The following is a 16284-nucleotide window of genomic DNA, read 5'->3' on the forward strand; positions in this document are numbered from 1 at the left end:
AAGAAAAGTCTAGACAGTAGACTCTACTTAACTTCTTGAGATTTCATGAAGATTTTTTCATTAGGAGTTTGAGCATTTAATCACTGATTTTTATCCTGAACTGCAAAGGTTTCCTGTGACGTTCTTCACATCAGGCTTCTTTGTTAAAACAACTATCCATTAATCTCTTTTTTTGTAGCCAACCAATTTTTAAGCTCTGGTGAGTGCAAAGGGCAGCTTGAAAACCCAAGGAGCTTTGTTCTGTGCTGGTGCAAAGTGGCTAATCCCTTGATTTGCAAACAACAGGTATCATAACTTCTGGCCTAGGAGGTTTGGGCTGTGAAAAGGTGCCGTTTGTTGAAGTGGGGCAGTGATACAGTTTTTGTATCTCCAATCCTGGACTGGAGTTGATTTGGCCTTTGTTAGGCCAAAGGCATGAGTTTTCCCTTAGCACCATAAGTATATACTCTTCCTAGAAAAGATGAACAGAGTTAGATGCTGGACTTCAGGTTTGGTAGTGAAATCTAAGAGGAGAGCTTCAATAAGCTGTTTTAGAAAGAACGTGTTTTCTTTACATTCTTTCTACAAAGTGTTAGTAAGCAAATACCTGGTTTCTGTAAGTACAGTCTTCATATTGGTTCTTATGACTTTTGGTAGGGCCAAGATTTGAGTGCCTTTGCAACATAATAGAGGACTGAACTGTCATGGTTTTAAGTGCAACAATTTGCGTGAAGAATGAAATCTGTGGTTCATAACAAGTTTTTGTTTGATTGTAGAGTCCCTTTCACAAAATGAGCACATGCTTGTGCTTTCTGTTGGTTTGTGGTGGCAGTAAGTTGTGGTACCTGCACTTAATACATTTATTGAAACTTAAGATAGAGTTTGAACTCCTGAAATCAAAGGAAACAAACAATAGTTTGTAATGCCATGGCATGTGTTGCTAAAGGCAGCTAAAAAGGTTTACAATTTTGTAGTTACAGGGCGAGGGTGCTCTGAGATCTTTAGATGCAAAAGCTTTCTAATTGTTATGGCTAAGTAATCTTAAAGCATCCCAAGGCCAGCAAGACAAGAAAAATAGCTGGCCTAGGTGCTGCATTTTACTCACTTTGTGTCTTAGGGAAATCCAACAGGTGAGAGCTCGACAGAACTATACCTGTGCAAACCAAATTGGTGGGTTGCCTCTTTAATTTGAATGCCTGCTGCCAGCTCTGAGGTGTTTATGAGGAGTCTGAGCAAGGGATCCTTCAGAAAATAAGTACAGAAGAATGTTGACTGCAAGAAGAGGAATTTCACAAAAAACATCTTTTCCAAATTATTTTACTAAAATAGATGAAAACTCCTTGTTCTATTTAGACTGATTTATAACTGTTCCCAGATGATCACAAAGTGTTTCTAAATTAAAAGCCATTAATTATAGCCTTATATAGATACAAAGATATGCAAGAAGTGCTTTGCAATTCCAGCTCTGCACTTCAGGTGAGAGCTTTTTAAATTACTTGGACCATTGGAGCCACCTGCTTGACTAAATGCTGAGGGCCCTGTGTTTCAGTACTCATCAGTGCATTGCAGTGTTAACATTGTTACTGATTTTTCTCATTTCTCCAGGGCAAATACTAATTAATGGATACAATTCACAGCTGATTAGCTGTAGTTTCTTCAGTAATTACATTCGCAGACTAACTGTTCAGAAGAGGATTTCTAACCCAGTTCTTATTTCACTCTAAGCTTAATTTGTTTTTTGAATTGTTTAGGTCCTTAAGATAATAACCATTTTATTTTCTTTTGTTGTTATAGGTACTGTTAGATAGTAAAGAAGTTTAATCTTAGAAATACTCACTGATAACTGTTGTGTGCCTTCAATGGATTTCTAATTCAGAGACAAAATGTTTATTTAAATAATATTAGTTATGATCCATACTAACAAAAGCCCAAGTACACCAGGTTCTGACATCAATGCCCAAACCCTACACAAGGTCTTAAGTATTGTAGCCCAAGAGCAGAATGGATATGAACTTGTAACTTTTAGCTTTGACATTCCTCATTACATGATTTGCTTCCACAGTCTTAATATAATGGAAAATTATGTTGTCACTTTCCTCTTTGTTTTACTTTAATAAAATAAAAAGCAAGAGAACATTTGGCAATCAGAACAGCAGTAGCTGCTGTGTGAGGAACACACATAGATCAAAACAATTTTACTCTTCAGGGTAAAAATCAGCTACGTTTCCATTTTGAGTAACTGGAACCCCATGGGTGCAAAGCTCCTTAAAACAGGATAGCATTTGTTTATCGAATGTTAGAGCTATACATGCCTGTTCCACCTTTGCACTTAGGTGTGATTTGGAAACTTGAATTCTTCTTTTTTTTTTTGTTACTGTATAAAGAACAGCTCTGTTGAAGCCAGTTGAGTTTTTCATGTAAATCCTTCTTAGTTTGCCACTAAATGACATGAAAAAAGTCTATTCTGTCAATCTCACTGTTGAACTGAAGTATTAGATCCTTATGCAACAAATCCTCACACACATCCTCATGTGCCAAAACAGTAATTTGAATGTGCAATTTTATTTGAATTTTTTAATTTCCAAAAATGGGTGACGTCTGGGCTTTTAAAAAATGGATGACATTGCTTGAGTATCTGCATAGCTGGGGATAACAGAGTTTTAATAGCTGAGGGAGCCTACATATTGTGTTAAGGCCTCTGTTGCTTGTTATAAGTTGAAAGATTCTGCATGTTAAGTACACAAATGGGATTTCATACCCAAGAATGAGGAATCTTATCTCATATTCTTTCCTTTCTATGGCTCTGATGTTATTGCTGTCCTGGTTTGTCAGTCAGACAATTCCTCAAGTATACGAGGCTCCAATTCTTCCATTTTTCATCCTCTATCATTATAATTTTATCCTTTTTTTTTTTTTTTTTCCTCCTTTTAACTTTTGGTCTTACTTTCAGAAATTTGAGTTTGGAGTTTTCAGGGAAAGACTAATTCTTAAAATGATCACTGTGGCCCCTCCACTTCTCTAGAATGCTGGAGACTCTGGAGAGAGTCAGAGCCTGAAACATTTCTCTTCTAAGACCAGTCCGTTACCAAGTACTGCAGTGGCAAATTGAGCTACAGCAAAATGATTTCCCTTTCAGGACAGATTCAGCTGCTCTGAAAGCACAAGGGAATTCCCTGCTTGGAAAAAGGAATCTGTGCAGGTGCATGGTTACCCATCTTCATGTACTTGTTGCAGAGCTTATGCTGCTGGTGATAGTGTTTGCTATTGTGGTTTTGCGGGGAGGGAGAGGTCCACCAAGGTCTGGCAAGATAAAACAAAGTCTTCCTGAAAACATTTACTTTACAGAACCCAAAAATGAGAGTTAAGGGAAGAATGTTTAGTGTGGCTTTAGCAGCAGTGATAGGGCATTTTAGGGGACAGCACAAGAACTTTTCTCTCATTTGATACTCATTGCAGTGTGTGCCATGTCTGATAATGGAGAGGTGAAAGTGTGAAAGTCTGTTATTTCATGTTTTAGTGGTAGCTGCACAGTATGTGTGCTATGTGTTCCTTGAAGCAAAGACTCTGTCTAGATGCCTGCCTGCTCTGGGAACACATGAAGAAACAGTTACCAGGCTACCTGCTTTCTGGAAGTGCTGTTTAAGGGAATGAGGCACACTAAGTTCTGGTTAACCAAATGCTGATAATCTTTTTCTTTTCTATACTCAATCTTTAAAAGTGCTTGAGAATCTGGAGGAAAAAGGTCTGTGGCATCCAAGAGGATCCTTTCAGATCACTCATGTTTGAGAGAGTTGCACTTCAGTAGGAGTAAGTGGGCATGGGGTAGAGCTCAAGGTCACAGTGTGATAGAATTTCTCTGATTTGCAAGATGTTCCGGTATTAATGTTCACTAGAGGTATGGGAGCTCAACTGGAATGAAGGATAAACAAAAGAGGATTGTTTGACTTTTGAATTTTGAAGAAAGAATGGGATTTTAAGAGCAACGCTGCAGATTCTCATTGTTCCCTTTATTGACCTTCTTCCCCTTAAAAACAGGTCTACTTGAAATAGTAATATAGCAGCTACATCCAGCTACAACCATCCTGTGGATCAGCTGCAGAAATAGTAGAATGCATGTCAGGAGAGATGTAGTTCTGGAGAACAGTCTATTTCTAATGGACACTTAATTTGAAAAGTCACCTCTAGGTCTCCATGTCTGCTACATGGACAAAAAAAAAAGGAAGTTGAAGAAATACACTTGGAAATCTTCTGTGTATAGACTTGGGAATGCAGACTGTGTAATAATAATAATAACAAGAAGATTGAATCCAATCTAGTTCTGACTTTGAAGAACATCTGCAAAATTACATCTTATCTGTTTGTTGCTTTGTTCTTGTTTTTTTTCAACTTTTTCTATGCCAGTGATGGGGTAAGGAAAAGTTTACTGTGGCATACATTAAAACCCGAATGTTTATTTTTCTTTCAGTTTGGAAACAATAACAACTACATGAACATGGCAGAGGCAAATAATGCATTTCTTGCTGCAAATGAGGTAGATGTTTTTCTTTTTTATCTATGCTCATATTCTGCTGTTTGCTGTGATAATTTAACAGACTTTGAATGGATGAAGAGTGAAGTGCTGAATATCTGTGTGTTTTATGGAGCACAAAATAAAGACTTTAATGAGAAAGAAAATAACCTGACAGTTCTCCATTACTAGTCAATTTAGCTGTCCATAAGGCTGTTACTTACATAGCATGTCAATAGAAACAAATCTGCTTTATGTATGAAAAAAATTATAAACAGAAGGAAACAAATAAAAAGCACAGTAGGTGTACACTTCGAAAGCAAGCTTAGTAATAGTCATTGCTAGCTAATGTGCTAATTTCTATTGTAGATAGAAACATTTTAATTTGGGTTCTTAATACTCATGTAAGTTAGAAAACCAAAACCAACTCTGTTGCCTGAAGCGTATATGCTGTGTGAAGGAAACTTCTGACCAGGATCAACAACAAAGCCAGGGACTGGGCTGGTGGAGTCTGTCTGGGCTGGGGAGGGGATGTATTTGATGTCTGCCTCTAAGCATGGAAATAGGAGAAAGGTATGGCAACTACAGTCTCCATCTGTTCGTTACAGTGGTGCTGCCTTACAGCAAGTTTATAGACTGTCAACATGCTAATGCTGACCCTGGCTCCAGGCAGAAACACCTTTTGCTCATCGCTAAAAAGCGACAGCTCGTATTCCAGAGGAAGGTGCAAGATGCACGGTCTAGTTATGTACATGGAGACAAGAACTAAGTATTTATATAGGGTACATGCCGTAAGTGATCTTCCTGATATGAGGAAATGTTAGAAAACCAGGCAGCCTTAATTTTGCATATTGTGATGATTCAGTCACAGGTGTTCCTCTGTAGCTTTTAAAAAGCGATCCTGGAGTAAATAAACAGAAAGATGTAACAATAAATGTGAAGGTTAGAGTTAAGAGTTGTATTTTGTGAATCATTTCTACAATGGTCACCATCTCTTTTTACCCAGGAAGACTGCTTAGATAAGGGAATATTGTTTGGCACTAGCTCCAGTGTTATTTGTGATAATGAACACAAACCCCATCTGTAATGACAACATGATGTTTCTTTCTGTAGAATTTCTTTCCTACATTTGAATCAAACATTGATGAAAGCTCTGCTGCCAGCAGCTGTTCAGAGACAATTTAATTCCAGCTGTGATAATTCACCGTGTCAGACATTGGCTGTTATATGTTGATACAACAGTTCTCCAGATTTGCATTTTTATCAAAAGGAACAAATGTTTTGAACATTTCGGTACAGATGGCATTTAACCATGCACACAGTTTTTGAGGTTTTTTGAAATGTGTAAGATATAAATATTTGAAAAGTTAATAACTTGAAAAAAAAATGTGATGGGTAAGATGAATCCCACAAATGTGATACCATTTTTTGGTCATAACAGCACCTTTCTGCAATCCCAAATTGCATACTATTCAGGCTCTTTTTACAGGCTGAATATGCCAGTGATTTGGATTTAAGACTACCACACTAAGAACCTTTCTTTCTTCTTAGATTACATCTATTTTATCCTAAAACATAGGTCTGTTGTATGTTTTTAAAGAAAGATAGGTATCCATATTTGGGCAAGCTATATTGTGATGATTGAATTAATGTTATAAAACATAAAGGTATTCATCAATTTACTCTCCCATTTATAGTAATATAAGTATTAAGATGAATCCTAGTTTTCTAAGTACAATATTGTATTATTATCTAGCTGTGTCATATATTTATACAGCTATCCTGGAGTTATTCTGTTAGATGAGGAAAAAAGATTCAGTTCTTATAATTACCACTATCACAGAAATATGACAGTTAAAGAGAGGTTCAAACATACTGTAATAATACTAATTTCCCTGAACCCTTTTGCTTCAACAAGGAATAAAAATATGATTGTTAGTGTTTGCATTAAAGCATGAACCTAACTTTGCAATTACTGAATTACATTGTATTTAATGATAGTCTTTTTACATTAACATGAGTGTAGCTTTCCTGCTATGATTTTGGGCCTGAGCACTGCTGAGCTAGAAGCCCATTTTATTCCTGTAAATAATGCCTTAAGAGTGTAATCCTGGAGCACATTATGGCTTAGAAGCCACACATTTGCTTTATGTTTTCTGTCTCTATGTCATGATTACTACAACCCATTTTAAAGCACCTTAAATATTTATTGAAATAATATTTCAAGTGTTAATTACAGTGGTAATGAAAACAGCCAAATGCCACATATCAAGAATGAGTGTTTATCCGTATTGTTAATGTGATATGTTAGATTTCATTAAGCAGTAATGGGGTAGCAAATGAGTCACAAATTACAGTTGCATCTGTTACTAGACCACATTAGTGCCAAAATAACTGCAAATGCAGCCATAGGGTTATGTTCATTAGCCAACCACTTCTCCTGGCCAATCCATCCTTTGTGTTTGTGAACTTATGAGGTCCACGGGAAGAAAAATTCACACCTTTTGTAGTACAGCAGCAGGGAAGTCAAACGTCTTCCTAATCCAGACACAGCTTTCACATCCAGAATTAAGTTACAGTCTTGCAGTTCGAGCGAGATGGGTAGAGTCTCAGCAGACTCTGACGGTACTGCCGACTGCAGCAATCTGGGACCTCATCATTTCTGGTGTGAGACCAATAACGACAGCTGACAGGTTCTATATGCAAGCAAAGGTTTTTCTTGTGTTTCAGTTTCCATCTTCTCTCAAGCGGTTATTAATTTATATCATCATTAACAGTTTGAAAGATGACAATTTGCAGCAGTTAATGAGATCTTTCACTGAACATATCATTTTTAAATTAACTGACATTAAGTCACTCTTTCAAACAATGTAAATAATACATAAAACAGTTCCTTCTCCACCCACCTCCCCTGTAACTTTAATCCTGAACTAATGCAAACAAGCAAATCCCAGAGCAACCTTGCATGTCCAGGAGAAGCCAAGAATGCCTGTTTTAGGATTGCCAACTGCCCAGTTTGATCATGACAGTCCCGATTTGGGTACATTTAAAATGGCCTAATTTCAAGCACTGAATTTCTATTATTAAGTAGCAGTGGACCTGAAATAATATATGAAAGTTCATTTAACTCACAAGAAATTTGAATAAGCATAGCTCATTTGTTTTCCAAATAAAAGTCAGCAATGTTAAAGCCAGATAGACTCTAGTTGAATAAAGATTATCTTTGACAGACACATGCACACGTACAGACATGCACAAACCCTGAAGATAACTGGCAGTAAATGTTTTTTGCTCAAGGCATCTTAACAGGTGTTTAGTTTGTAACAAACCCACTGTTCAAACAAAGCTGGCTTACTTCAGAAAGCACTGAAAGCTGCTGTAATCACCCTCGGTCTTTTATGTGTGTGTCTCCTCCAAATTACAACCCGTGTTTAAAAGGGTGCATTGTACTTTGGGGATGGAAATTAAAAAAAAAAGAAATAAATGCCAGAATTACAATATTTCATGTTTTATTAGTGGATAAAAGGAAACAAAAGATGTTAAATGGTCAGCGCTGTATTAATGTTGTGTGTGTGCTACAAAGCTGTATTTTATGAAGCATGAGAGTAATGTAAGCTGTTTGTGCTATTTTACTAACATATCAATAAAGTGGCAATTTGTTATACAGCCAAATCCAATGTAGCTGATATTCAGACTAACAACAAAGACAGATGTTGCTAATTAAGTACGCATTAAAAAAACTGTTAATACTGATACTCCATTAAAGCCATATGATAATGAGACTTAAATCTTTAATCAGAATGATCCACAAACCGCTGCAGTATGTGAAACTTACAAATTTTGTTGCCTGTACACTTTGCATTTTAGAACAAAACAGGATTTGGGCTGCAGGTCAGGAGTTGATTGCTGTGAGCAGTGTGCCCTAACGTGATTTGCCTTGTCCTGTCCTTCTCTAGCAGACGTTCCATACACCGAGCCTTGGGGATGAGGAGTTTGAAATCCCACCCATCACCCCTCCGCCTGAGGCAGACCCTGCACTGGGGATGGCAGATATACTGCTGCCCTTTCAGGGCCTTGGTGACCAGCTGCCTTCACAAGGAAATGAATTTACACCTCAATTTCCCCCCCAGAGCTTGGATCTTCCCTCTATTACAATATCCCGAAATCTTGTGGAACAAGATGGTATCATCCATACCAATGGATTGCATATGGTAGGTCCAGTTCTTTGTGTGTTTCTGTTGCCTAATATTGTCTTGTCAAAGCACAGTAATGTAGTTTTGTGTCGTCTATCAGTTTCAATTGACCTCTCAAAGATCTGTATGATTTCTTGGTATTGCACCCTGACCAAGCACTCACCGATGTTCTGCATCACGTGCAGGTGTGCCCTGTATGAATGCTGACACATGTTGGCAGTGTTACGCAGCAAACAGTGATAATGCTGTTATTCAGTTCCCCAAGGCAGTTCGCAAATTGTTAAAGGTTTAATATTGATGGATTCGGGAAGATAAACATGGCTGATAAAGTACAGTGCAATGCTGTACAGTGTGTGAGTGGATTGCTGGTGAAGAAGCAGTCGGATTTATAAACACAGGATTTTAATGTTGGGAATGGACTTGGAAAGCCATATCCATTGGAATCGTGTGCACCCCAAGTGCTGCTAAAGTTCAAAAATATGTTGACAGTGGCATTGAATTGAAAGACCATTGTGTTGGCCAGGACGAACTACAAGAAAGGGAGCCAGACACAGTAGGCCAGTAGTAAAAAAACTATCTATTTACCAATATTCTCTGTATTCCATGGAAATGGATTTACTTTTTTTTTAAACTCATAGTAGAAATTATAGGAATGTAAACACAAGAAAAACTTCTTTGCTATTCAGATGAAGGAGCCCTACCAATGGCTGCCCAGGGAGAGTGTGGAGTCTCCTTCTCTGGGGGTTTCCAAACCTGCCTGGACACACTTCTGTGTGATGTGAACCTCCTTTAGCAGGGGCCTGGACTTGATGATCTCTAGAGATCCCTTCCAGCGCCTACCCTTCTGTGATTTTGTGATTACCTTGACCATACTCAGAGATATAGGGTCACATAAAAAAACTTTGTTCCATCCAGTGCTCATGTTGACCATGTGTGGCAAATTAGGCCTGTTATGTACATAGGCTGTTTCCAAGCCCTCCGGGATAGAGAGAGATGATCCAGGCGAGGGGAAGAGAAGAGTGAAGGGGGCTGTTAGGCTAATTCCAGTGTTCTTTGCTGTTAATTAGAATAGTCAAAACCAAGGCTGTGTGGAGTCTTCTCCAGAATCTATACACACTGGATGGCTGTGATATCAGTGGGAGGGTAAGTGGGGCAGTTTCCCCTTTCCTCTTTTATTTCCCGTTCAGCTTTGGGGGCTGTCTCCCTGCTTGAGTTTCTCTAAGCTTTGTGCAGTAACATTCATAGTCACAGTGATGAGGCACAGCTGTGAGTCAGTTTAGCATTTTAACCTCAGTGGTTACAGTTAGAATTAGTTTCTATATTGCATATTGAAGACAGAGTGAATGTTTAGCTTGAACAGATATTTTACGTCACCTATATTTTTTCTAATTGGCTGTGTTATATAAGACCTTTTGTGAAACTTTGTGTAGTGAAAAGATTTACTGCTGGACTGTAATAAAGGTCATCGTGTTGTCATGTTAATGATTTCATGTAAGTCTCTTTTTCTTTTTTATTATTTTGGCAAATGAAAATTAATTAAAGATTTATGAATCAACATGCAGCAAATATTTCTCTGGAATTCCACAGGCTACTGGCTTCATTGCAAATGTTAATATTTCCTTGGAGGTCATGAAGAGTAGCTAACACTAATACAGAATAAAGCACAAACAGCTCACTACTTAGGACATAGAGAATCCAGTAATTCCCCAGATACAAAGCAGGAACTGCCTAAAACAGGCCTTGAAGGATGTCATGCTTCTTTTCAGATCTTATTTTGTATTTGTGCACTGGTCGTGTTAGATGACTACTAAAGAAAGATCAGATGAATAAAACCTGAGAGTCAGGAATGTTGTGCCTGAAAACTAAAGTAATGGAGCATGTGTACACTGAATACAATGAAACTTGCTCAGAAATATGTAATAAATATCATGAGCTGGATCAGTGGTGTTAATGTGTATGAATATTCCCTCAATATTATCAAGTGGAGTGTAACTTGACAGTTTTGCCTTCTAATTTTGCATCTTTTCACTGATACATGATTCTTCCGTGAGTAAATGCTGTCACCTTAACAGTCTGTCTCACCTCTTAATGGGAAGCTTTACATCTTTTCCTTTCTTTTTTTTCTAGACTGTACAACGTAGAAATTAATGATTGACTTCAGTGGTAACAATTTGTTCGTGTAACAGTTTGGTCAGAGAGGATCTAAGGAAGCTCATACCTTCTTATCCCCATAGTCCAGTGGTATTTTCCAAGGTGATTGCTAGTTCAAAGCTGTAGGTTAGAAACTGGTGTGGAGTTTTGCTGCAGAGAATTGATGAGAAATTGCATGATTTGATATGGAGGAGCCTCATAGGGACGTTCGTGTGTCAGGCGCTTCCCTGCAACTGCTTGATTTGTTTTATACTGTGAGATGGAGTGGCCCCTGACACTGTATTTTAGTCAGTAGTCTTTTTTCTCTTCTGCTTATAAATCCTGGGTAGCTTCAGGAAGTTTAAATACATTAACAGAGGGTCCTTGCATAGATTTCCCCTGAACTCACATAGGTCTCTTTAGTACTCAAATTTTCCAGCAGTTAATCTGTATTTCAAAAATAGAAAATGAAAACATTATATCATATTTTATGTGAAAAAATGTGCACTTTATTAAACTGGTAAATATTTATTAATAATATTAGAATTCATCTTTAAATTAGACATTTCATGAATTACCTTGCCTTGCAGCTATAAAAACTTTATTGCAGCAGTAAAAAAAATGTAAAGGAGGCATTTTGACTATGAAATTTCATTTCATGGTCAATTGAATTTACTATATCTGAAAGAACTAAGGATGGGGTTGTAAAATAATTATGATGTTCATATACACTTACAGAACAATGTTCTTATCCAGCGATGCTAGGATAGTTTTACTTAAAAGCTGTATTAATAGTGTATTGCTAATCACTAAAGCTTCTTTAGCTGAATACAAACTTGAATTATTTTAATATGAACTGCATTCAGTTTATTGGTTATCTTGTGGAGCATTAGGGAGCTTTACTGTAAGCAATATTTAATATAGATAAACGTAGTCCTACCCTGTTTAAAAGTCCAGCAGAAGAATTTCACCTTGAAGAAATGTCATGAGATTTTAAATCACAAATGTTGAAAAAATAAAATGGGCTTGGACAGAATTATGATTAATACTGTGTGTCTTTGTCTTTTTTCTCTGTACTACCTGACATGTTCACCTATAAACTTGAATGCAGAACCGCCAGAGGCATGGTTAAAAATAGGTTATGTCAAGGTTTTCCCGTGTCTCCCTTAGGGTATGGAGTTGGCTAGCTACCTTGTAATACTTCTGCAAGTATCTCACATATTTTCCACTGGAAGAGCAAAAAAAATGTTTAAAAATAAGTAATTCTCTTTTTGACACATCCTTTGTTTACTAATATATTGAAAAAATCTAGTGCAAAAAAGGTGTTTATTCTCAGCATGAATGTGACCTAGCAGTTATTAAAAGCTCATATTGATGGGTTAACAGTTGTTCATACTATTAAGATACACATCCTATGGAAGGAGTGACAATTTGTCACAATGCTGATTAACATAATTATTGTTGGAAACAAACACAATACATTTATCTTGACAGCATTTTTCTACCTTTAAAACCAGAAAACAGCAACAAAAAGAGGAGATAAAATGGAGGCAGTTTGATTTTAATATTTTAATAATATGCAAATAAAATCCTGATGTTCAAAAATGAGTCACTGAAAAATGAAGTGTTGATGTACATTTGACTTCAAAGAACACATGGATTTACATGATGGAAATGTTATCCCTGTAAATACTTGAATATAAATAAGTGGAAATCAGCAGCGAGATCCTCATTAAAAATCAACCCCCGGTATTTTATATTAATGCTCTGTTTTCTGTTGAGCTGCCCATAGAAAAATTATTTTAATCTACAAACTGTGGCAATTCTATAAAACTACAACTTGTGCTCCTGAGGGTTCCTTTTTTTAACACCTCTCTATAATCTGCCCAGCCTGCTGAGTAGCATTGACATCAGTAGTACATCAATTTCAGAAAGTGGATTATTTTTACTAGACAGCTATTGTGACATATTGGGTCAGTCATAAATGAAAGATATTCATGCAAGCATGCAATACTTGTAATGAAGTCTCACTCTGACCTTCTGTATGATTGATTCTGTAATTTAGTTTTCTCAGGCAGTGCCTGAAATGAAATGAAATCATGTTGAACAAGTTTTGAATACCCACAGTGCACCAGGAGAAGAAAAATCTGCAGCCCCAGAGGCTTGAGAGAGAGCAGCTGAACGATTTATCTCCATGCTATTATAGCCTTTGCCAGCATTCAACATTTCTTTTTTTTTTCTTCTTTTTTTTTTTTTTTTTTTTCTTATTTGGCTTAAGTGCTTAATTCTGCAGGTAGCTGTAAATGGGAAAATAAAATGCTGTTCAGATTTAAAATGACAGGACAGGAGTATGTGCAGGGGACTGATAAAATATCTTGAATAGAACTGACCTTTCATGTAGCTGAAAGTTACTGGGGGATTCATCCTCATAATTACCATATAGATTATTTTTATTTCTTTCCTGCAATGAAACATTTCAGAGAGCAGTAGTGCTGATTGAATGAAAATTGAACTTGTTAACATTCTTTTCAGCTTAGCCTGTTGTACATAACAGAAGGTTAGCTTTGATGAATTTCAAAATTCTCTTTCTGATATGTAAGAAACAGACAGTAAAATAATTGTCTCTTTTCAGTCTGATTTTTTTTTTTCTTTTATTCAAAAAAGTACAGATGTTACAAAACCAGGCTGATAATTTTGCATATATTGGTCCCTGTATTACTTATGCTGCTAGAGAAAATGTGTTTCCCATTTGATGAAGGTTTGAGCTTGTTTATATTTTATAATTGTTGCAATACTGTCAGTGCATTCAGGATTCTGCACAGATAAGGCTAATTCATAGTGGAATACGCTCATCTTTAATTACATTGCTGCTTAGGAGTGGCACTGTGCTCAAATCAAAGACATGATGGTGGCTATTGCTTTTATTTCAAGAAGAGACTTTTTAAATAAACAGCTCAATGACGTGGCTTTAAAGAGCTAAGTTGCAAATTTGAGGTTATAAAAGGCTGCATACCATAGAAATACTATTAGTGTTTCAGAACAGTGGTGCCTTTTACCAAAAGGTCTAAATCTTTTTTAGTAATTTAAGTTCCCAAATTACTAATTAACTTTACATGAATAGATTAACAGAAGATTCCATGAATAAAAGCTTAAAAAGTTGCTTTAAAGTCGGCAAAAGACAGTTATTTCACTCCTCACCTGACTGCATGCCTCTAATTTATATATTTGATTTTCCTTTACAAAGACGCTTATTTGTAAATCTCTCCTAAATAGGAGATTACCAAGCCTGTAATCTCCTATCTAGAGAGAATGGAGTAGGTTTTCAATTAATACAATGTTACAACAACATTGTTTAATGTGTTGCAGATGAAACAGTTATTTCATGGGTCATTAATGTGTTTAACGCCTGGAACAGTCTATTAAAACAAGCCCTTGTTATTGTTATGAACATGTTTATTGTTATCTTTAATACAAAACATACAACCAATTCTGGAAAGTTATAATTATTCATTTAAAGGAGTAGGAAGGATTTTTAATAGCAAGAGAGATTGTCTTTGGAGTTTTCTTATTCCTGTTTTTTCTTTGGTTGCTACGGTGGATTACTAAACTCAGGTTTTAAATCAGCAGTGTTAGTCTGGTTTCTGCTGGGCTTTCCCGGCAGAAATGATAGCTGTTATTGATGCTAATTGTAATAATTTGTCGTACAAAGGAAAATTAACCTCAAAATTGAGTAATACCAAATTAAATGATGCTCTGGTGGCTTAGATCAGTGACATTTGGTCATATACAAAACCTTTTCACATGGTGGCAGACACTATGTAAAATTAGACAGTCAGGACTCAGTTGGGAATTTGCAGCTCTGGTGCCCACAATCAGCTCTGCTGTGACACTGGTTTCTGCCCACAGAGTTGAGCTGTGTGCTTTGCTGTTGAACTTTCAACTCTTTACAGAGTCTTTTTTCTTTTTTTTGATTAGTACGTAGTTAAATATTTTATTTTACATTGAATGACATAGTTGTGCATTTTTTAGTTACCTTTCAGGGAGCATTTGTGCAGTTTATGGGTCTTTCAGGGAAGATGGAGAATGGGTTGTAAGCACTGGAGTCCATAGCTTCTGCACAGGACCTGCATATTATGCCTTTGACATGATACAAAGATGGTACTAGGCTGCTGATGTACTAAATAATAGGGTTTTAATAGTGTTTAGATTTTCATGTCCTCAGTGACATTGTAATACTCAATGTGTATAATAAAGTCATTTTTCTGAGACACATGCTCTTCCCTCCTTTCTCATTGGTACAGACACAATGGGCCATCTGTTAATGAGTTGTTATGGTTGGAGAAGGAAATGTGTTCTGGTGTTCTTTTTAAAAATAGGCAAATCATAGTAAATGCAAGAAAGAACCTGTCCATAGGAAACCAAGTGGCAGCAGTTGCTAAAAATGCCTATTTAAAGAGCAGGTACTGCTGGTGCTGCAAGAAGATGATTAAAAATTAATGCAAGTAGGTTATTACCTGTCAAGATACAGAGGGAATTCCACACAAAAGAAGAGGAACATAGAAACATTGGATGAACAGTCTAGAAAAAAAATATTGTGACTATTTTATATTAGTAATGACTAAATCAAGATATATCAACTCCAGAAGATATTATGAGATGTGATATTAATATGTGGAAAATTATACACCCCACTGGGAAAACCGTGAGGAAGCTGTATCTATGATATTTCTGAGAACTGAGCTCAGTAGGAACACAGACCTATATGACCAGGGACACCAGCTGTGTATTAGGTGTTGGCTGTGATTTTAAACTATTCTGCCTCCTGAGTTTAAACTCTAAAATCAGGTGCTGCTTTCTTAAGACGGCCAAATGAGGCAGATGCTGCAGCTGGTCTGTATATATTTTATCTGCCCAAAGGCTTTATTATGTCCAAGCACCCTCTTTCTTGGGTCACTGGAAAACTTTCTTTGAGATTCCTGCTATTCAGTGCTGCTACCGCTTGTGTTTCCCCTTGGACAGCTTACCCAATACTCAGCTTCCACTTCAAGTTCTCAAGCTATAAAGAAATACTAAGTCTCTGTAGAGTTTTAAATTATTCTGTGTTGTCAGGTAGCTGGAAGAAAAAATACCTAGCTCTGGTAATACAAAAGATAATGAGACCTACTTTTCCGACTTCTTTAAAAGCCAACAACAAACAAGGAAAATCAAAACAGAAAACCTCACTCCCCAAAACCCAAAGAAAACTTAGCCCACCCCCAACATAGCTACCAACACTTGTAGCAATTTTTGAACAAACAAATGCCATGTAACCCCAAAGTCTGTCCCCACTAATTCCTTGCACAATTTTTGTTACCTTTGATAATGTTTGTTAGTTGTCATACTTCTGTGCAGTCTCTCCCCATGTTGCTTACTGCATAATAAGGACCTTTGAAGTCTGCCTTTGATTTGGTAGCTGAAGCACCTGAAGTTGCAGAG

General features: G+C 36.8%; 1 protein-coding gene across 2 annotated transcripts in view; it reads left to right on the forward strand.

Moving 5' to 3' along the window:
* TOX3 (TOX high mobility group box family member 3) overlaps positions 1-16284 on the forward strand; it is a 75590-nt gene that overhangs the window by 46113 nt on the left and 13193 nt on the right. The window contains exons 2-3 of one of the 2 annotated variants that reach the window (XM_062007546.1): positions 4445-4510; positions 8443-8697. In XM_062007546.1, coding sequence (XP_061863530.1) covers positions 4445-4510; positions 8443-8697 — 321 coding nt within the window. The remainder of the gene's footprint in view (positions 1-4444; positions 4511-8442; positions 8698-16284) is intronic. The other variant, XM_062007548.1, reaches the window with a different exon arrangement.

The sequence above is a fragment of the Colius striatus genome, chromosome 14 (assembly GCF_028858725.1).
Source record: "Colius striatus isolate bColStr4 chromosome 14, bColStr4.1.hap1, whole genome shotgun sequence".
Classification (NCBI taxonomy): Eukaryota; Metazoa; Chordata; class Aves; order Coliiformes; family Coliidae; genus Colius; species Colius striatus.